At 39.7% G+C, this 21,699-nt stretch overlaps 1 protein-coding gene across 2 annotated transcripts; it reads left to right on the forward strand.

Annotated features, from left to right (window-relative positions):
- Positions 1-442: 442 nt before the first annotated feature.
- On the forward strand, positions 443-20,887 carry LOC120534942 (5-hydroxytryptamine receptor 3A-like). 2 transcript variants are annotated; one of them, XM_039762447.1, is made up of 10 exons: positions 491-569; positions 5,382-5,481; positions 8,295-8,452; positions 9,909-9,953; positions 10,039-10,148; positions 13,445-13,614; positions 13,739-13,899; positions 14,281-14,488; positions 17,437-17,646; positions 19,921-20,887. In XM_039762447.1, exons 3-10 carry the CDS (start codon positions 8,375-8,377, stop codon positions 20,181-20,183), a joined length of 1,245 nt encoding a protein of 414 aa, XP_039618381.1. In that variant the 5' UTR covers positions 491-569; positions 5,382-5,481; positions 8,295-8,374; the 3' UTR covers positions 20,184-20,887. The 2 variants fall into 2 exon arrangements, with proteins under 2 accessions (XP_039618380.1, XP_039618381.1); XM_039762446.1 differs by lacking the exon at positions 5,382-5,481 and having other exon boundaries at positions 443-569.
- The last annotated feature ends 812 nt before the right edge of the window (positions 20,888-21,699 follow it).

A 21,699-nucleotide genomic window follows, 5' to 3' on the forward strand; every position in this document is an offset into this window, starting at 1 on the left:
CACCTGTTTAATTCTACTGAGGATCATTGGGGGTGGACTCTGTCTTAGGACCATTGGGTACAAAGTAAGAACCCACCATGGATGAGACTCACTCAAGCCCACTCCCAAGCAAGCCAATATAAAATGTTAACCTCTGTACTTTTGTGGTACCCATTTTCATTTTTTTCTAAACACCTGCCTCGTGCAGATGTTATCTGCTATGTTTCTAACACACTTTGCAATGGAAACTGGAATTTGAGTAGTGTTTTTTAAACAGCATTGGTAGGGTAGGTGTGACTCTTTAGCCTCAGGGCATTGGTTCTTTATTGCACACTACCCTGTGTGCCAACTACACATTTACTGCCTCTTATACATATATTTAAAAAAGCTACAGGTAGCCTTACATCATCTATAAACAGCCACAGATGTGTGACATTTGCTACCACACCTTTCAAACTGAAGGCAAGCTTTAAATAACCAGAGACTTGAAAAGCACGTATTATTTTGAAACTAAATTTCATACTGACTAAAGTGGAAGTCAATAATGGAAACATTACTCCTCACCTTGATACTTTTCTCTACAAGGCTTGGTAAGTGTCCTGGTACTTAATTAGTTTAATACATTTTCAATTTATTTCCGTACTTCACATGATCTAGAAATGTAATTAAATAGGGTTGATGGAATAGAAACTTAATTTTAATTGACTTTTTAAGTATTATGATGGAGCTGTTAAATATAGTGAAAGCATGAGTAAAATGATAGTGAAATAATTCAGAGCAAAATTTGATTGAATTACAAAACCCTAGCTTGCTATACTGTTAAAGCTATTTTTGATCATTTATTTTTTTTGCATCAATTGTTAACAAATTCTAGTCTTCTTAACAATCGTTTTGGTGTCAAATAGATTGAAGTGCGTTTTTCCACACCCCTCAGAAAGTAGATTACATTTAAAGAGCTTCTTGTTCATTAAACAGTTGAATGCTATACATTGAAATAACTGTTCCTGATGCTTGTTCCTGCCATTTAGGGCAGGCTGGCACCAAAGTTCAATGCCAAAAACATTTCTGTGATTTTAAGTTACAGCTTTCCAATGCAATAAAAATGCAGATAGTTTAACATAGTATAGTGGCACAGTAATTAGCTTCTCTGCCTCTTGGATCCTGAGTCAGTCCATCAATTCATTCGTTTTCAATCCCAGTTAGCTTGAGAAGAGTCTCGGGAAAGCTCAAGCCTATAACAGCAAGGCATGAACAAACCCTGGGCATCCTGCCAGTGCATCACATGGGATCCAGAGTCATAAGTTCAAATCCCATATATATATACAGTATATATATATATATATATATATATATATATATATATATATATATATATATATATATATATAGCATTATTTGACAGTAAACTATTCAACCATTCTATGATCTGCTTTTCGCAAATGAAACAGGGCACCGTGGTGGATGTTTGCTGACTTGCAGACCAACCACAAGTGTTACCTGGTAGGTAGCCACCCATACAATCAGATTGTGATTCAGACTACGAATGCCATGAATATATATATATAATATAACAAGCTAAATATTACCATGCTTGGTGAAATGGCAGATAATGTAGAATGTACCAAATCAGAACAGAGGGACCTGGGCAGAATACAGACTTGGGCAAATTTGTGACAGATGAGATTTAATGCAATAAATGTAAGGTGTTACAAATAGGAAGCAACAAAGTTAGATTTAAATGCACAATGGGAGGTCTGAAACTTCAAAGTACTGTACATCTTTTAGGAAGGACCTAGGAGTTACAGTGAACTCTTCAGTCTCCACATCTAGATAGAACATTTAAGATGGCTAGTAGGATGTTAGGTTATATTACCCAAAGTGCTGAGTAACAAGTCAAAGGAGATTATACTTACACTAAATAATACAGTACAATACAATACATTTTATTTTTGTATAGCCCAAAATCACACAGGAAGTGCCGCAATGGGCTTTAACAGGCCCTGCCTCTTGACAGACCCCCAGCCTTGACTCTCTAAGAAGACAAGGAAAAACTCCCAAAAAAACCTTGTAGGGAAAAATGGAAGAAACCTCAGGAAAGGCAGTTCAAAAGAGACCCCTTTCCAGGTAGGTTGGGCGTGCAGTGGGTGTCAAAAGAAGTGGGTCAATACAACACAATACACAGAACAGAACAAATCCTTAATACAGCATAATAATAAAGATTTTAGAAGTATGGAGCAGAATTTAACAGTAGATGATATCACATAATAAGATTTGGATATTTTTAGAGTCCTGGAGACCTCATCCATCAAGCTGCCTCCCCATTTGGCCATTCCACGGCTGAAACGTTGCTCGGCCAGCCAATCCGATGAAAGGACCCCCTTTTTTTTTTTAATGACCTTATCAGGCCTCATGTGGAGTGTTGTGTGCAAGTCTAGTCTCCATATTACAAAAAGTACATGTTGGAGCTAAAGAAAGGACAGAGAAGAATGACAAGGCTAATTCCAGGCCTGAGAAGTAAGAGATTAAGAAGTGACATGATTGAAGTGTTTAAAATTATGAAAGGAATTAGCATGGTGTATTCTAGCTATTATTTTAAAATATACTCTTAAACAAGAACACAGGGACACAGATAAAAACTGGTTAAGGCATAATTTCATACAAACTTTGAAAAGTTGTTCTTTATATCAACATCCATAGACACTTGGAATAATTTACCAAGTAGTGTGGTGGATAGTGGTATTTTGGGGACATTCTAAACTTGATTTCATGTAATTTTGTGAGAAATTACATTAATAGAATTTCTGAGCTTTTTGGGCTGAATGTCCTCCTTCCATCCATCCATCCTCTTCCGCTTATCCGGGGTCGGGTCGCGGGGGCAGCAGCTTAAGTAGAGCGGCCCAGACTTCCCTCTCCCCTGCCACTTCTTCCAGCTCTTCAGGGAGAATCCCAAGGCGTTCCCAAGCCAGCCAGGAGACATAGTCCCTCCAGCGTGTCCTGGGTCTTCCCCGGGGCCTCTTCCCGGTTGGACATGCCCGTAACACCTCACCAGCGAGGCGTCCAGGAGGCATCCTGATCAGATGCCCGAGCCACCTCATCTGACTCCTCTCGATGCGGAGGAGTAGCGGCTCTACTCTGAGCGCCTCGCAGATGCCTGAGCTTCTCACCCTATCTTTAAGGGAAAGCCCAGACACCCTGCGGAGGAAACTCATTTCAGCCGCTTGTATTCGTGATCTCGTTCTTTTGGTCACTACCCATAGCTCATGACCATAGGTGAAGGTAGGAACATAGATCGACTGGTAAATTGAGGGCTTTGGCTTACGGCTCAGCTCTTTTTTCACCACGACAGACCGATGCAGAGCCCGCATCACTGCGGATGCCGCACCGATCCGCCTGTCGATCTCACGGTCCATTCTTCCCTCACTCGTGAACAAGACCCCGAGATACTTGAACTCCTCCACTTGGGGCAGGATCTCTCCCCCAACCCTGAGAGGGCACTCCACCCTTTTCTGGCTGAGGACCATGCTCTCAGATTTGGAGGTGCTGATTCTCATCCCAGCCGCTTCACACTCAGCTGCGAACCGATCCAGAGAGAGCTGAAGATCACGGCCTGATGAAGCAAACAGGACAACATCATCTGCAAAAAGCAGTGACCCAATCCTGAGTCCACCAAACCAGACCCTCTCAACGCCCTGGCTGCACCTAGAAATTCTGTCTATAAAAGTTATGAACAGAATTGGTGACAAAGGGCAGCCCTGGCGGAGTCCAACTTTCACTGGAAACGGGCTCAGCTTTTTGGGCTGAATGTCCTGTTCTTGTAAAATTTGTTTTAATATTCTAACATCTGGTCATTGTTTGTGTGGACTTTGCATGTTCTCCCCATATCGTTTTGGGTGTTCTTCCAGTTTTTCTACCATATCCCTGAAGAAATGCAGTTTAGGTTAGTTGGTGCTTTCAAACTGATCCTGTGTGGATGTATACGTGAGTTAGTCATGTGAAGTATAGGCCTGGGGTCTGCCTTGTGCCTAAGACTTCAAGCATAGGCTCAGATGTTCTGTGAGTATGAAATTTATTAATTTATTATTTATACAGTATTTAACTGTTTGTGCTTAGAAAAAATAACATGATATACACTGAAACAGAATGAAAACTGGGCAATCAAACAATTAGGACAATCCTTTATATATTAAAGGAAAGCCATTTGCTTTAAATTATTAGCAATTGAGGAGAAGATATTATTTAAATGGTGGATGACACTGCTGCATTTTAGTTTAAAAATCATGGGTTTAAACTCTTCCCAGCAGTATGTGCGCTATGCAGGATGGGAAGGCTGTGTAAAAGTGCTACATAAGAAAATTAAAAATAAAATAAAAGCATCAGTTGATAATGCCAAGCCTAGACGCTCCAATACTGAACAAAAAAAAGCCAGTATATTGTCATTGTGTATTTAATGTTATACTGTATTTGTTAACTTACATTTGCCATATTTTTTACACAAACATCAAGTTAGCATTAGATGAAACAACCTTCTTGAATTTGCCACTGCCGATATCAAATCAATATCCATATATCACCATGCTCAAAAACTCAAATTAAGAAATTGTGCTATATTTATAACACATCAAGAGGAGTACCAAGAAGACGACAATAACTGAGAGTACCAGCAATTCTTTGTTTTCATTTTAAGCACTACTCTAGACAGTATTTCAGGATCACTATAAATTAAGTTTCATTTTATGTGTAAAATGAATACCTACAGTACATGTGCATGTACGTTTAGAAAATAGTCAAATAATATGCTCTGTTGTATATAGTAACGCTTTTGGCAACTTTAAAAAATTGCAACAAAACAGGTCAGACGACAATGCCTATACAAATTGTTCAACTCCTTAGGCTATTTTCACATTTTATTGGGTTATACAATTAAATCACTTGTCATTGAAATTGTTTTACTTCTTATCACAAGCACTCTACAATGTCAATGTAAAAACAGAAAGTTTCTAAAGTAACAAGAACACAAAAGGGAGTACCTGATTTCTTAAGCATTCGCCTCTTTTTCCTGTCACACACCTAAACGGACACTGAGGTGTTCATTGGAGCCACACAGTTAGTCAAATAAAGTCCATCGGCATGCAGTGAAGGAAGGCATCAGGTTATATACAGTATGTCCCTCCACAGAGTTCCAGTCTTGATTATTTCAGACATCAACTAACACCACATCATCAAGACCAAACAAGAATCAAAGCATATTTGGGTAAGTTTATACTTCAAAGTGACTAGGAGTAGCACAGGCCATCTCTGGTATTTCATTTATAGTCTCAGTTTCTCTTTAACAGCAGGGAAAACTGCCCATTGTTGGGATATCTTTCCTCAGTGACCCATGGATGTATTTATGTTTCCTCCAGCTGGGTCCTGTTCATACCTCGTACCTCATTCATGTGAATATCAGTCCCTGCTCTGGACAGGCTTTTCATTACAAAGAGTCCTCAGAAAACTGCATATCAGGTAAAAACCAGTATAAGTCGGGGGGATAATCAAGGTGTCTGTGGTAACTCTAGTGCAGGGGTGTCGAACTCCAGGCCTGGAGGGCCGCAGTGGCTGCAGGGTTTCATTCTAACTCTTTTCCTAGTCAGTGACCAGTTTTCACTGCTGATTAACTTCTTTTAATAGAACTGAATTTTAATAGCCTTATTTTTAAGGATTCAGTCCTCTGAAATGTATTCCTTTCTTCATTAAATGACAGCCAAACAGAAATGAGATGTGAAACGAGCCAACAGATGACCAGCTAAACTGAGATTTCAAACTTCAACCAACCTCTTAATGAGAAGCTGATTCTTGCTGTTAATTAAACCTGTTACTTAATTCCATGGCTTGTTGCTGCTCTCATTCTGCCACAGCAGACATTTCCAATTTCTAAGAACACCGTCAAAATGTTTTGGTGACCCGAGAGATCAACCTTACCGATACCATTGCTTTTCTTTATTTTGAGATATTGTGTGATGGGTACAGGTGAGCTGGTCATGCGGTGGCTTGTTTTCTGTCTCATTATTGTTTGGCTGCTAATTAAGGAAAAAGAGACAACTAAGGGGCCTGAGTCACGTTAATTTAAAACTAAGGCAAAAGAAGTTAATCAGCAGCAAAAACGGCTCACTAATGAAAAAGATGGTTAGAATGAAAACCTGCAGCCACTGCGGCCCTCCAGGACTGGAGCTCGACACCCGTGCTCTAGTGCAGGGGTCCTCAATCCCAGTCCTGGAGAGCCGCAGTGGCTGCAGGTTTTAGTTCTGACCTGGTTGCTTAATTAGAAAGCAATTCTTGTCAATAAAGCACTAACAAGCTATGTAATTAAATTAACTCTGCTATGTCAGGTCATTCTCATATCCTAGATTTTCTTTCCCTTTCTATCATGCAAATGATTTGAAGGCTAAAATGGACGAGTAATTCTCAGTCCTCCACTTTTTTCTCTTCATTTTTCTTCCAAGTATTTAATTAAACCCAATAGTGCAGATAAATACACACAGGTGTAAATGTAAATAAGCTAAATGGAGAAATGCTGCTCTCTCTTGTCATTTGCATGTTATTGATAATAAGGAGCAATTAAAATAGCTGTTTAGGACAAAATTAAGCAATAAGGGCTCAAAATCACTAAAGTGAAGCAGAAGTGTTACTTTAGCAATAAGTGCTTTTTATTAAGCAACTGGGTTGGAGCAAAAACCTGCAGCCACTGCGGCTCTCCAGGACCGTGATTGAGGACCCCTGACCTAGTGGAATCTTACCTGACAAGTCAGAAACTGTACATGCAATAGCAATGGGCTGAGTGCTTAATTAATCCAGTGTTCATTGGAGAGAGGTCAAAAAAGACTAGAAAAGATGTTCACACCATATCTGAAGTACAGTAGCATGGGGCCAAGTGGAAGAAGCCTCTATGGTCTATGAAACATATGAATAGAGACGGCAAAATGGATATGAAATGGCAAAAAACACACAAAACTTTGGGCTGTAGGAGGGAAACCTGAGTGAGTGCAAGTAGAAAAACAAAACAAACACAACCCCTCGAAAACAGTGACTAGACCCAGAGTTTAAACCTAGGACTTTTACATCATTAGGACACAATGCTAACCACTATGACCAAAGTCATAGTAACCAAAGCTGCAACACGTGTCAATAAAGATAAAAACACAAAATCTTTTAAAAGTAGCCAACTTTTGACTTTTGTTATTATTAGTGCATTTCTCTTTCTATGCTGTACAGTATTCTCGCAATGGGGCAGTGATATTACAGTTCTCAGTAGCCGAAAGAAGAAGAAGATTGAGCTCTTGCTGCTATTCATGTGAAACTTTCACTTTCAGTGCCACTAAACAATAAATACTCATGGCTTACAATGATCATAAAACTAGAAAACATACAGACCAAAGGTAGTTCATATAGAGCAAGTTGAATATTTCCATATTGGCCACACATTCTTTTGTGTAGCTACAACAATTGTGCAATTTGTAAAAATTGCTGTCAAACGACTCCTCACACTGCACGTTAGAGTTACCAGTTGTACAACGTATCATATATGTGTTCAAACTGCAAATGCACGTTCAGGTCTGACTGACATGATAGAATTTCTTCTGATCGTCCGACAGCCCAATCTTGAGAGGCAATTAGGCACTGTGGCTAGTCTCAAAAATGATGGCTAATAAACTGAAATTTGGGTGAAAAATCAGTCAGTGACTGCAAATTGGACAAAAATTGTGCCAAAACTGCACAGTGTATGCCTAGTTTAAGACGTCTATACTGCTTGCATGCCCATTGTTGGCAGACAATTACGGTTTATGCATTTTCAGTTCTTTTAATATAGATGGAAATACTTTAATAAACGATTTAAAATGCTAGTGTGAATAGAGATTGTTTTAATTTAAAAACACAGTTTTTAAAAGAAAATGTAGAAGTGTGGACTAAGCCTATAATTGTGTCCGACTTTGTCTTTTATTTTCACACTTACGATTGACTGTGGACCCCCTGGAGGTTTTGTTTTCCTCTTCTCCATTCTCAACTGACCGTAATGCATGGACAGATATTGTTGGTATCCAAGTATGTTAATCAGTTCCTACTTTTTTTGTGTTTAATCAATTCTGTGTCTTTATGTATACTACTTCAGCATTTAGTAATTTGTAAAATCTATACTTGCATTTTACCTAAGAGCTTGTTATAGCATTCTGCGCCTACACTCTGTGAAGAGATATCTCTACAAAAATAAACTGAACTGAATGAAATGAGCTGCAATATAAAATAGATCAGTGTTTCAGTTGTAATCTCTTTTTCTTTACCAGGTGCTTCCTTCGCAACAACAAGCTGCTCTTACACTGACCTGGTGGAATACCTGAATCTAACGGATACGCAGCGTTTTCTTATGGTGCGTCCAGTTAGCAACTGGCAAGATCCAACTTACGTTGAAGTGGATATCTCATTGGATAACATTGTTCAACTTGTAAGTCACATTTTGCAAAATAAATAAATAAAAAAAAAAACCACTTAATCTTTACAGTATTGCTGAAGGGACCAAAGTCCTACTATTGCTGTTTTGACTAGACTATATAATCCTTAAATATGCTGTAGAACATCAAGAGCAGAAAGCCATGTCATGCCATTGTCTGACCCACTTACAGTATTCCAGATCAGGGTCACAGGCATGCTGGAGCCTATCCCAGCTAGCACAGGGTGCAAGGCAGGAACAAACCCTGGACAGGGTGCCAGTCTGTCAAAGAGCGACCACACACACCCACCCACACTAGGGCCAATTTAGCACTTCCATTTCACCAAAACTGCATCTCATTGGACAGCGGGAGAAAACCAGAGCACCCACAGGACACCCACACAGACAGAAGGAGAACATGCAAACTTGACACAGGGAGGACCTGGGATATGAACCATGGCCTCCTTTCTGCGAGGCAGCAGCACTACCACTCTGCCACCCCTTACCACTGACAGATCATATGGGAATAACAGAATTTCAGTAATACTTATGATTTCTAACAATGAATTATTCTTCTTTCTCTGAACTTTTAGCAAAAGTTGTTTTTGTGTTTGACGGTCAAAGTAGAGTAGCAGGAATGCTAGCAACTGCGATTAGATTTTAATGGTATGTAAGTTAAAATTACAATTTAGCACATAGCACTACTAGCAAAACTATAGAAGGTGAGCATGATTTACATTATATAATAAGTTGTGCCATGTGGATTGGATCAGATTTCTAGTGTTTTCTCTATGCACTTGACTTGAGTATTCATAGTTTTCCTACTCTTTCTCTGTACATTTAGCATTTGTTTGCTCAGAGGCTGATGTGCTTCCTGCTTCCTGAGCAGCTCTTCTTTTCTCCACCCTAGCGGTCCGCTTCTTCTCTTCTTTCGCGTTAAAACTGATTAAATCAGTTTTTGTGTTGCAATTACTTAGTAAGTTTTCTTTATTTTTTCACTTAAGCTGGCACTTAAGTCTTCAATCTGTCTCAAGAATGATTTAAGATGTGAAGAAGTAGGGGAAGTGACGGCAAAGGTAGTAGGGATGAGAACGGCGCCCATACGCATGTGCCACACTGCCACCTTGCTGGGCGCTGGCGAGAGTTGATTCTACAATTAATAAAAGAAAAAGAAAAAGAGGAATAACCTTGGAGGTCAATCATCACACCGAACGCGGATAGCCGATATCACGTAGTTATTATATGTGCACCAAATTTCAGGTTAATAGGTCAAACAGTTATAAGCTACAGGTGATTTAAAATCCTGGACAGAGAAACAAACAGTCACGGTAGCATATTACAGTATATATTATATTATATTATATTATATTCAAATGAAATTTCTACACATTTTGTACATGTAATTCTATAATATAATATTTTCTTTCCTATTTTTTCTCTTGCTGTTTCTTTGCATGTATGCTTTTTCTAGGATGGGAAGACTCAAAGACTTACAAGTATAGTGTGGTTTGAAATGGTGAGTGTTAGAGCTTAATCTAATATTTCTCCCTACATTTGCTTATTATAAATCACGGATTGCTTTTATTGCTGTTTATTTGTAGACTTGGAAAAATAGTTTTATTTCTTGGAATCCAGATGATTTCTGTGGAATAAAAAAAATGAAGATCCCCTTGGACATTCTTTGGATGCCTGATATCTATATTTATGAAAAGTAAGTAAACTTGTGGTTCATTTATGAAAACGGTCATCTTTGTCAAAAAAAAAAAAAAAACAATTTATGGTGCAGCACACAACAGTCATATCTAGAAAGCAACTGTTTATTGTACTTTGCGTGGGTTAATTAAATAAATGTACAGGGTGAACAACGTGAATGTTTATGCATGGGAGGCTTTGGTTTTATCACAACATTTTAAGTCAGGCTATCTGCAGATACTGTGCATGTTTTGAATGTCTTTGCATATCTGGACTTGATGATACTGTATATTACCATAGAGCAGAATAAAAAGTGCAACACATATAGCAATTCAGAGTCATTTGCTCTTGTTTCTGTGAAAAGTGTTTAGTTGAATAACGAAAACATTTAGTGTACTTTATGTAAAATGTCTGTGTTTTCAGTCAACTTACACAGCAGTTTTCCTCTTAACAACAGTATAACTAAACACTGTTATTGCGTACATAAGGCTAAGCACACAACTAGGTATGAAATTAAAAAGGGTAAAGTGTACTTACCTATAATGATACACACGTGGATATTTTTAAATCTAAATTCAAGAGAATATTCCTTCTTCTCACCAGTACATCATAGTTACTTGATATCTGATTATTTCTTTATCAATAATAATTTATTGCCGACTATCAAAACTTGTAAGTTCAATGCTATTGTTATTACTGATCAAGCCCATCTGAGTTTGGAGCTCGAGCCTTACACACTCATTTTGTAGATGCCGCCTTAATTCCCTGTCATTAGCAGACGTGAACTTTACAGAATTCACTTCCAAACAAATGGATTATCTTTTAAAGACAAATGCATCCTCAGAGGTTTCCTCAGGAATACTTTATGAAACTCTGAAGGCATTTTTAAGAGGACAGATTATTTCATAACTTTCCCATAAAAACACATTGGAAACCAAGACGGCGTCAGAGTTAATCAGTGAGATCTCCAAAATAGACTGAGAATTTGCCAGTTCTCCAAATTAGGGACTTGACAGGAAAAGACAGGTTCTACAATCAGAATTGAATCTCTTGACATCAAAAGAAACAGAACAACTCATTTTTAAATCACAACATCATTATTATGAACTTGGAGAGAAGGCGAATAAGATCTTAGCTCAAGCAATTCACAAGCAGGAAGTTCTCAACGCAGTGACAGAGATTAGCAACACAAATAGGAGATAAAATCATTTACTGTAAAAATATAACATAATGTTTTACCACGAGCAATAAAGTAATTATACTGTAATTGGTAACAGTGCAGTAGTAACTTACACTGGAACAACAGGCGCAAGGTGTTTCTAATTACTTTTACATGGATTTCTGTTTTTCTGCAGGTCTGATATTTCTTGTTTTTATGTTATTGATTTTCATCATTCTGGGCGTGTTCCGCACTGGCCGTGTATTCTTATTGTACAGTTTGTGACTGGCGACATACACTGATCAGTCACAACATTAAAGCCACTAAGAGGTGGAGTGAATAACATTGATTATCTGGTTAGAGTGTCAAGGTGTGACAAATATTAGGCAGCAATTGAACAGTCACTTCTTAAAGGTAAGCAGTGTGACAGATTTAGGGTATTGCTTGCACCCTTGTACCCTCAGACACCACGTCAGACACCAGATAAAAGTCCAATTATTATTTATTATAATAATGTGCACAAAGCACGCTCCTCTCCACAATTCCCAATAAACAAACAATACTCAAATAACCAATAGCCAAATCCTCCAGTCTCCCAGACGCTTAGCCACCCTGCCTCCCAACTCAGCTCTTCGTCTGGGAGCTCCCACAGTCCTTTTATATTCCCCGACCTGGAAGTGTTCCCAATCCAACAGTCCACAAGTCCTTATTCCTTCCGGGTCAGGGTAAACAATGCTTTTTCTCACCCCGGAAGCCCGTCGCTCTTCCTATGACGAACTTCCGGGTCATAGGGCACGAAGAACTCTTCGGTCCTCCCTGCAGCTCCCTCTCGTGGCCCCCATGGCATCCATCAGGGAGGTGCATAAAAACTCCATTGTCCATGATGCCCTGCTGGTCTTCTGGGGACCTCCATGCTGCAAGGTGTGCTCCACCTGGCGGCTTGGGGGTATTGGCCAGGGTACATGGCCGGCCATATCTTACAGCAGGAAAAATGGGCAAGTAAAAGGATCAGAGTAACTTTGACAAGGGCAAAAATGTTATGTCTAGATGACTGGGCCAGGGCATCTCCCAAATGGCAGGTCTTATGGGGTGTCCCCAATATGCAGTGGTTAGTACCTACGAAAAGTGGACCAAGGAAGGGCAACCAGTGAACCATAGGTGACCAAGGCTAATTGATGTTTGTATGGAGCAAAGGTTAGCCTGTCTGGTCCATTCCCACAGAAGAGCTACTGTAGCCCAACTTCTAGAAAAAATTAATGCTGGCCATTAGAGAAAGGTGTCAGAACAAAAAGTGCCTCACAGCTTGCGGTGCATGGGACTACATAGCTGTAGACTGGTCAGAGTAGTGATGCTGTCCCCTGTTCAATTACAAAAGCGCCTACAATGGGCCCATGAGTGTCAGAACTGGACTGTGGAGCAATGGAAGAGGGTGGCCTGGTCTTGAATCATATTTTCTTTTAGATCATGTGGATGGCCAGGTGTGTGTGCGTCGTTCACCTGGAGAAAAGATGACAGCAGGATGCACTATGAGAAGAAAGCAAGTCGGCAGAAGCATTGTGATGATCTTTTGGAAGTGTTCTGCTGGGAAACCTTGGGTCCTGGCATTCATGTGGATATTACTTTGACACGTACCACCTACCTAAAGATTGCTGTAGACCACATACACCCCTTCATGGCAATGGTGTTGCGTGATGGCAGTGGCCTCTTTCCACGGGGTAATGCAGCCTGTCACAGTGCAAAAATTGTTCAGGAATGGTTTAAAGAGCATGACAAAAAATTCAAGGTGTTGACTTGGACTCCAAATTCCTGAGATCTCAATCCAATCAAGCATCTATGGGATTTATTGGAAAAACAATCCATGGAGACCCCACCTCACAACTTACGGGACTTAAAGCATCTGCAGCTAGATGTGTTTGTGCAAGATACCAACAGAACATCTTCAGGGGTATAGTGGAGTCCATGTCTCGACAAGTCAGAGCTGTTTTGGTGGCATGAGGGAGAGCTACACAATATTAGGCAGGTGATTTAATGTTGTGACTGATTGTTGTATCAATCTTGTAAACTGAGAATTGCTAATCACATGAACTACTCAGGTTGGAATAGCTTTAATTCTTGAATTATATTATTGGCATAACAGCTTGCTCTTCTCTATGCAGCATAGATGAGGATTTATCCATCAAAGTCAATTTTCTAGAAATAAACTATGATGGAACAGTTTCTCAGTCCAAGCCCTGGAGGATTGTCACCAGCTGCAATATGGATGCATATGGGTTTCCATTTGATAGGCAGACATGCTTTTTAACATTCGGCCCTTATGTAAATACAGGTGAGTCACTCTGTAAACCCAAAATAAGATTCATCCAGTCGGGGGATTTTCCTTTTCTCCTTCTGCTTGAAAGCTCCTACCATTTTCACAAAATGTATAGCATTGCTTGTGCTTTTTATTATAGTGGAGGAAATAATTGTGAAAGCTGCATCCAATTCCACCACCGTACAGAAGCTTACTGACCAGCACTACATTGATAGAGGAGAATGGGATCTTCAGAGTATTGAAGTCAGTAACCAAAATCTGACATTTGGAGAGGAAGTATTTAGCAAAGTCAGATACAAAGTAAGTTCTCCCATATGCCTTAATCGTACAGCACGCTCACTGTGCCAATAATGGATGAATGGATTTGTCTTAGAGGCATTTAACTGTCTGTGCCAGGTTTACACAACACACTGCTTTTCCATAAAGCAGGCAGTCTTAACATTAAGTAAATAGTCATTATTCTGAATTAGAAAACTTCCTTTTTGAAAAACTGCTGCAAACAGAGACACACCTGCTAAAACAACAGATGTAAAAAATAAATAGTAATAGCATTTAAGCAGGATGTGGGTGTCCTCATTAAAGTCATACAAAACTATTAATGCTTCCTTTTAAGATTTAGATGAGGCCAGATGTGAGCAGAGAGCATGAATCTTCCATAACTTTCCTTCTTCTTTTCTCCAGTTAAACCTACGGCGAATACCAGTGCTGTATATTATTAATCTGGTGGTTCCAGCATGTTTTCTCATCATCCTCGACTTTGCCAGCATGTTTATTCCCATTAACGGAGGGGAAAGATTAGGATTCAAGATCACAGTTGTCCTCGGATTTTCTGTGCTGCTACTGATCATGAATGACCTTCTGCCAAGTACTAGCAGTACACCTTTGTTAGGTAAAGACAATTCTTGTGAAAGAGGAGCTTCCTCATGGTGTCTCCCCATGACAAGAACAAGGACAAGGCACAGTCCATCAAAATTGGGGTGTTTACTGTAAAATAATACATAGTAAAAAATCAACATAAGGAGCACACAAAGTACACAAGAAAAGACCAGGCATTGAATCTGCTGTTTCACTGTATTTTCAACACCAACTGTAAATACTGTAAATATAATCTATGTCTGTCTGGTGAGGTGAGTCATCCAAATGCACATCTCTGAAGTATCCCATTTTAAATGATCTCCCTTCTTAACTCCCTTCTCACTTTCTTTGGGTCTCAGTGAGTCTTCATCCTCCATCTGGTTAAGTCATTGAGCCGAGCATTCTCCCAGTTTTAGACTGTCTAACCATTGCACACAGGAGGTAAAAAACTTCCCAGAATCACATCTTAGGTCAAGACGACACACTCTGGCAACATGACCACCAGGATAGGACCTCCTCTAGGGATGTCTTGAGTCCCTGCTCATTCGAACCCTCAGTAGTTCTTAAAGGGCCATGTCTCCTGTTGTCTGTTTCTTTAAATGGGCCAAATGATCCCACGCCTTTCAGTCAGGCACAGTATTGTGTACCATCTGATGAGTTCTCTATGACCTTAAGCTTAAATTGGAAAAATGCTGTTATGATCATGACCTGTGCTGACACACCTTGGCTAAGAGCTTCTGTGTCTTCTTTGTCAGCCCTTCATGGCCTTTATCTCTCTATCTCTCTCTCTTAGCAGATGGCCAATAATCCCAGACATCTGCTGAAGTGCCTCCCTCTAGCTTTCTGGGGAATATGATGTTCCACTTGTTGGGCACCACTTAAGATGGTTCCTACCACTACCTTGTACCAGCCTTATACCTATGACACTGTATGCTCAAATACCTCATAATCCAATTTCTGAACCTGCTTTCTCACTCGGTTGTTTTGAGAAGTTGAAGCCCATCAGAGCAGAAATGGATGTAAAGAACAAAATAACCCTAAATGGGGCACCACACTCACATAAGCCATGACAGCCAGGAATCAAGCCAGGGATGAGGTACACCATTCCACCACATACTTAAAATGTTTAACAAATACACATATTAATAATATATCTGATATGCTTTTCTGATAATGGTAAAAATACCAGAATTATGTATTTGCACAGAATTCTTGCCTCTATAGCACAATTCCTTGAACTCTTCACTAGGGCTTTACTTCAGTGATCTATAGGACAAGGCCCACAGAGTTTAATGACCACCACGACTTATTCCTTGAATGTATTTGTAACACGTGCTCAGTCCACTATGCGTGTCTGTGTTCTAAAAGATGCTACAAAACAGAATATAATTCCCACTTTTTGAAGTTCTGGAACAACTCTGCTTCTTAGCCATTCACAATACAGGCTGAAAAATCAATCCCTCCACTATCATACTTACATAATCCTCTTAATGGATGCAACGGTTTGAGCTTTTCCCAGTAAACTGGGTGCAAAGCAAGAACTAGTATCAGACAGGAACCCAATCTATCAAGGGGCACACACACTCACATTTAATCATATAGACCAATTTAGAGTTACCAAATTACCTTCCCTAGGCATCTTTAGGATGTTAATGGCTTTTCTTCAGGTACTCCATTTTTTATCGTTTATTTCAGAGATGCGTGTTTAGTTAATGGGCAACTCTAAACCAGCATGGTGTGGTTGTGCGCTCAGACACGAGCAAGAGGCTTACATACATGAATGTGCCCTGTGATGAAACAGAGCCCTGGCCAGAGCTGGTTCTTGCTGTGAATCCTATGTTACAGTAACAGGACTTACAGTTTGAAGTTCAATATTCTTTTTTTTTTATTTTATTGATTTTATTAAAATCAAGTAACATTCTATACAACTAACTCAAGTTTTACAAAAATAGGTTCGAAACAAATCAACCCCCACCCCTGAGAAAGAGAGTTAAGGCCAGCAGTAAAAGTTTAAGCTAGTGAAAATAAGTAAATAAATGAATAAAGATAAAAGGAGTAAAAGAGGGCAGAGAGCCTGCTTCCTCAACTTAAATGCTTATTCTAAAATGTTATTAATTAGATCCTGCCAGGTTTTGAAAAAGCTTCGTACAGATCCTCTAACTGAGAATTAGATTTAGAAGATGTATATTCTTTTATATTTATGTTTTACTTTATGTAAGACCTACCATGGTGAGGTGGCACAGTGGTACACTGTTCAGCACTTCTGCACCACAGCAGCAACTGAGTGGGTTCAAATCCTGGCATGGGCACTGTCTGGATGGTGTCTGAACCTTTTCCTAAGGCTGCAGCTTCTCTTGATTCCTCCATATCCCAAAAACTGTGCAGTTTACATTGATAGGCAAATTGGTCTGGAATAGGTTGGTGCACGTCTAAGTGAATATATGTGAGACATGCTGGCACTCTGTCCTGGTCTGGGTCGTGCCATAGCCTTGACACTGGTATGTTGGCTTCCATTATCTTCAATTGGAATAAATATGTCTGGAAAGTGAATAGATGGATAAGGCTTTCAAGGTGTACTAAATTCTGGTTTGACAGTTATACGGTGCTAAATTTCTGCTGCAGCTGACAGCCCTACTTCTTGTTTTAAGTCCTCCAGGACTTCTAAATGCACATAACACCAAAATCTACATAAATTATTTGTTTTTAATTTTCTACAATGGACATTAGGACCATTTACGATTGCAAGATATCCATGTTAAACATTAACTTACAGTATGTGTGTGAGTATACGTGTGAATAGTACATTTTCCATGTTTTATTCAAACAATGATGTATTTTCAATGTTAACAGCACTCCAGTGCCAGATTGTTGTTGATAGCACACCCCTATACCACTCCCTGCCATGACTTACAAAGTAAGAACATTTCATTTTTCACACATTTGTACAACTTTTTTTGACACTGTTTTTATTTATCATTTCAGGGGTCTTCTTTTCACTCAGCATTGCCCTGATGGTTATCAGCATCTTTGCCACAATTAGCATTCTTTATATGGTGGAATTATCTTCAATGCGGAAAAGTGTCCCTATTTTTTTGAAGAAATGGGTGCTGACATATCTGGCAAAGATTTTGCTGGTGAAACACCAACCTGTAGGTAGTGGAGATGCAGCAGAAATCAATAATACTTTTACAAGTAAGACTTAACACAGTATACCCTCAATGTGTAAGATTGCAATTTGTAAAGATTAAGTCAAATAATCAGTGTTGAGATAAAATGTTGTAATGCTATTCTGGAAGTCCATAAGGTGCACAATACAGTAACTAAAAGATAGGCCGGATATTCCTTAATAGGGTGTTTACAGTATAAAACTAAACATTGTGTGTATGTCATATTATTTATGAAATATACATACAACATCTATTTTCCACATGTGTGGTAGAAATTAACATCTTAATTAAATAAGGAAACTTATCCTCTAACAGGACAAATCTCTCTATTATATAAAAAAAATCCTTTGATGCAACATCTTTTTGGAGACAAGACTTATTGGAACAGAGATTTTTTCAAGTCCCGAGAGATGACACTTTTGCCTTGAGATTTTTTCAAGTCATGCCCTCCTCTCAAACATTTTCAAACAAGACCACGGTCCTCTCAACTCTCATTCGTGTGAATGTTTTTGTCAGACACACTTCCTGCGCTCTCAGCTCTTATACATTTTAACATTTTCCTCACTTTAAGTTCCCAATTAAAGAAGATGTGTGTTATGTCCAAATCTTATTGAAGAATTTCATCACAAAGGGTTATCAACATAAAAAGTGAGTACACGTGCAATCCTAGCACCAAGAAACAAGCAAGTCAAACGAATTAATGACAGAAATGTTGATCGGTTACACATCAAATTGGTTAAATGCATATCAGTAGACTATGCTGAAACAGTTAGTGGTGATCGTGGAGAAGATGAAAACAACATCTTACAATATCCCAAAGAATATCTACAACCATTAACAACGTCCAATCTTACAACACACAAATTACTTTGGAAAGAAGGATGTATCCAAGAAAGGTAATGTAGTACATCTTCCGCGGATAACTTTAGACAACAAAGGAGATCTTGATATGCCATTTGTATTAAAACGTTAACAGTTTCCGGTTAGAATAGCTTTTGCTTTGACAATTAACAAATCTCGGAGCCAAACATTCGAAAAAGTAGTTTTATTTAATAGAGAGAAAGAAATGCAATTCAATCACGGGCAGTTATAGGTTGCATTGATGCATATGTAACAATTCCCATGAAAATAAAAACCTGTTTTAATTGTACATCCGCATCCCCATACCCAAACGGCAGAACCACAAAGAGGCTAGCGCGTAGCGCAGGCTGGGGTTTGGTAAGCAAATTGAGCAGGGGGCAAAGCCCCCTAGTCTTAATTAAAGAAAGAAACTTACCCTGTTACAGGACAAATCTGGTAAAAGCGTTTAGTTAGTAATCAGCCAGGAGAAAAGGTTATTGCACCTGCAGCACCAAGCTGAGGAGGGAGCATTCTTTACAGCATGATGAGAATGGTGAAATATCCATCCATCCATCCATTTTCTAACCCGCTGAATCCGAACACAGGGTCACGGGGGTCTGCTGGAGCCAATCCCAGCCAACACAGGGCACAAGGCAGGAACCAATCCCGGGCAGGGTGCCAACCCACCACAGGACACACACAAACACACCCACACACCAAGCACACACTAGGGCCAATTTAGAATCGCCAATCCACCTAAACTGCATGTCTTTGGATTGTGGGAGGAAACGGAGCGCCGGAGGAAACCCGCAGACACGGGAGAACATGCAAACTCCGCAGGGAGGACCGGAAGCGAACCCGGGTCTCCTAACTGCGAGGCAGCAGCGCTACCACTGCGCCACCGTGCCGCCCATGGTGAAATATTAAAGGTGTAAATCTATTTTATAAGCAACTGAATTTACATAGCAATGCAACCAACTATATAAAATAAAAGTCTATTTTATTATATTCTGATACTTCTTATACCTTTTGGGTTTAGCCACCACCCTTGAAATTTCTGTGTATGTAACAATTGCCCAGTCTGGTTGTTCACTGGACATCTGCTGATTTCTTAGTCATCTTTCAGTACATTTTGTTGTTCACTTGACCTTTATATTGGATTTCCTGATATGCCTGAACAGGTGTTTGACATTTATTAACCCTTTATGCAATTTCTGTAAGATGAATTTTATATGGAAGTATATTGAAAGACGTGTACAAGCCATTATTCCTTAATTTGTGTGACTGTGAAATATTTATGTTTGGTTAAGTTAGAAAATTCCAAGTGTAAAACAATTCTTACCATTTCTGTTTTCAGTATTCAGTCTCATTTCATATTTTGCTCGTTTCATGCTATAAATCAGACTTGCCTTATGTATTACATTTTGGCAGTTTCATTTTTTCCTTTAACTTTTTCTAGACATCCAACTGGCAAATAATTTATCAGAAACAATGAAAGAACAACCGAATGTGGACAGCAATGCACAAGTCCAGCTCTGGAGGAAACTGCTCTCTGAAGTCACCATGATTCGTCAGCAGTTGGCCACTATCAGACAAGATGAAGAGACTCGCTCAGAGTGGCAGATGGTGTCTTATGTGGTGGACAGGTTCACGTGCATCCTTTACTTCTTGACTATAGTGATCAGTATGACAGCAGTAATAGCTGTTTGGGGAAGGGGATGAGAATAAAACTACAGACTGAATTTACAATGCACTCTCTTACATGTACACTGTTGGCCATTTTTTATTTTCAGTGTTAGCCTGAAAAGGTTTTTTTTTGACTCATGAGAAAATTGCAATCCTTTCCACCAATTTGATTCACTGGTTTTTGCTCAAAATCTGCTGCATTTAAACACAAGCTGATCATTCTAACAGAAGATGATAACAGAATCCAAGCTTATGGAGAATAACTGAGAAATGTACTGGCCTCGCTGAATACAAGCTCAGTTTACCAGTCAGCTGTGTACCCATACAAACACATCTCTGGAAGTCTTTAGGAAATCATCACTTCCTCTATGACTTCCATAAGTCTATAAGATGCTCGTAATTGACCCCACTCAAAATGAGAGAATTGCAGTTTGCAATGATTGTAGTATATATCATCAAAGTGTTTAATTCTTAATCTGTTTTTCCATTTCAAGAATCCTCCCAATTCACAACATCTCACAACCTTGAAAACAGTTCTTATTAGGTTAGGCTATCTACTAGGGAGCCACTTCATTGTGAGCATTTACACAGGCAGAAGGTGTGAAACTGCAGATTGAATTTCATAAACAGACGTTCAGTGCAGACTTCATAAAATTACAATGCACTTGCATAAGAAAACAATGTACTGTATCAGGTGTCACACACGTGCGATTGGGAGGCAGCTAGAGGGTCTAAGTAATAGTAGTACCACTCCAGACCAGGGTGTGGCGAGCTGCACCAACTTTCTCTCTCTGTCCTCTGCAGGCTATCTCTGGGAAATCCCACTAGGTGCTGGCTACATAGATGACATCATTTCCAGGGCCAGGCCCATAGATGACGTCATTCCCGGTCTTGAAGATGTCACTTCTGGTTCCTGTCCAGATGACATCACTTCCTGTCATGGCCTTTAAAACCTCCATCTTGCCAAACCAAAATCAGTTCTGTTTTGGTCTTCAACCTGAACACAACTCATCAAAATGTAACTTTGTGCAGCCAGGGCACAATATATGGGTGGCTGCCCCAAACCATTTGTTTTTTAAGAGCCCAGACATTTGTAATGGGAGCGGAGCCTGCACCGGGTCTTTCTGAACCACGGGACAAACCTCCCACACAGAAACTCAGCCCTGGTACTCTCCCATCTGGTTATCCTTCAGGTCCTCTTCCGGTTTCTTCTGTACTTGCATCCTGCTGACTACGCCACTGTGATAAGAAAGACAGCTACCCATATATTGTGCCCTGGCTACAAAACGTTAAGTTTTGATGAGTTGTGTTCAGGTTGAAGTACAAAATAAAACTGATTTTGGTTTGACAAGATGGCGGTTTTAAAGGCCATGACAGGAAGTAACGTCTTCAGGACTGGAAGTGACGTCGTCTATGGGCCCAAGACTGGAAGTGATGTCATCTATGGGGCCAGCACCTAGTGGGATTTTGCGGAGATAGTCTGCAGAGGACAGAGAGAGAAAGTTAGTGCAGCTCGCCACCCCCTGGTCTGGCGTGGTACTACTAGCTGCCT

Source organism: Polypterus senegalus, chromosome 9 (genome assembly GCF_016835505.1).
Source record: "Polypterus senegalus isolate Bchr_013 chromosome 9, ASM1683550v1, whole genome shotgun sequence".
Taxonomy (NCBI): domain Eukaryota; kingdom Metazoa; phylum Chordata; class Cladistia; order Polypteriformes; family Polypteridae; genus Polypterus; species Polypterus senegalus.

Excerpts from the sequence above, each read along its gene's own strand:
- LOC120534942 (XM_039762446.1), top strand. The coding sequence starts at position 524 with ATGGAAACATTACTCCTCACCTTGATACTTTTCTCTACAAGGCTTG. Across the intron at positions 570-8,294 it reads ACTTTTCTCTACAAGGCTTG|GTGCTTCCTTCGCAACAACA; the intron begins GTAAGTGTCCTG and ends TTTCTTTACCAG. Across the intron at positions 13,900-14,280 it reads TTAGCAAAGTCAGATACAAA|TTAAACCTACGGCGAATACC; the intron begins GTAAGTTCTCCC and ends TCTTTTCTCCAG.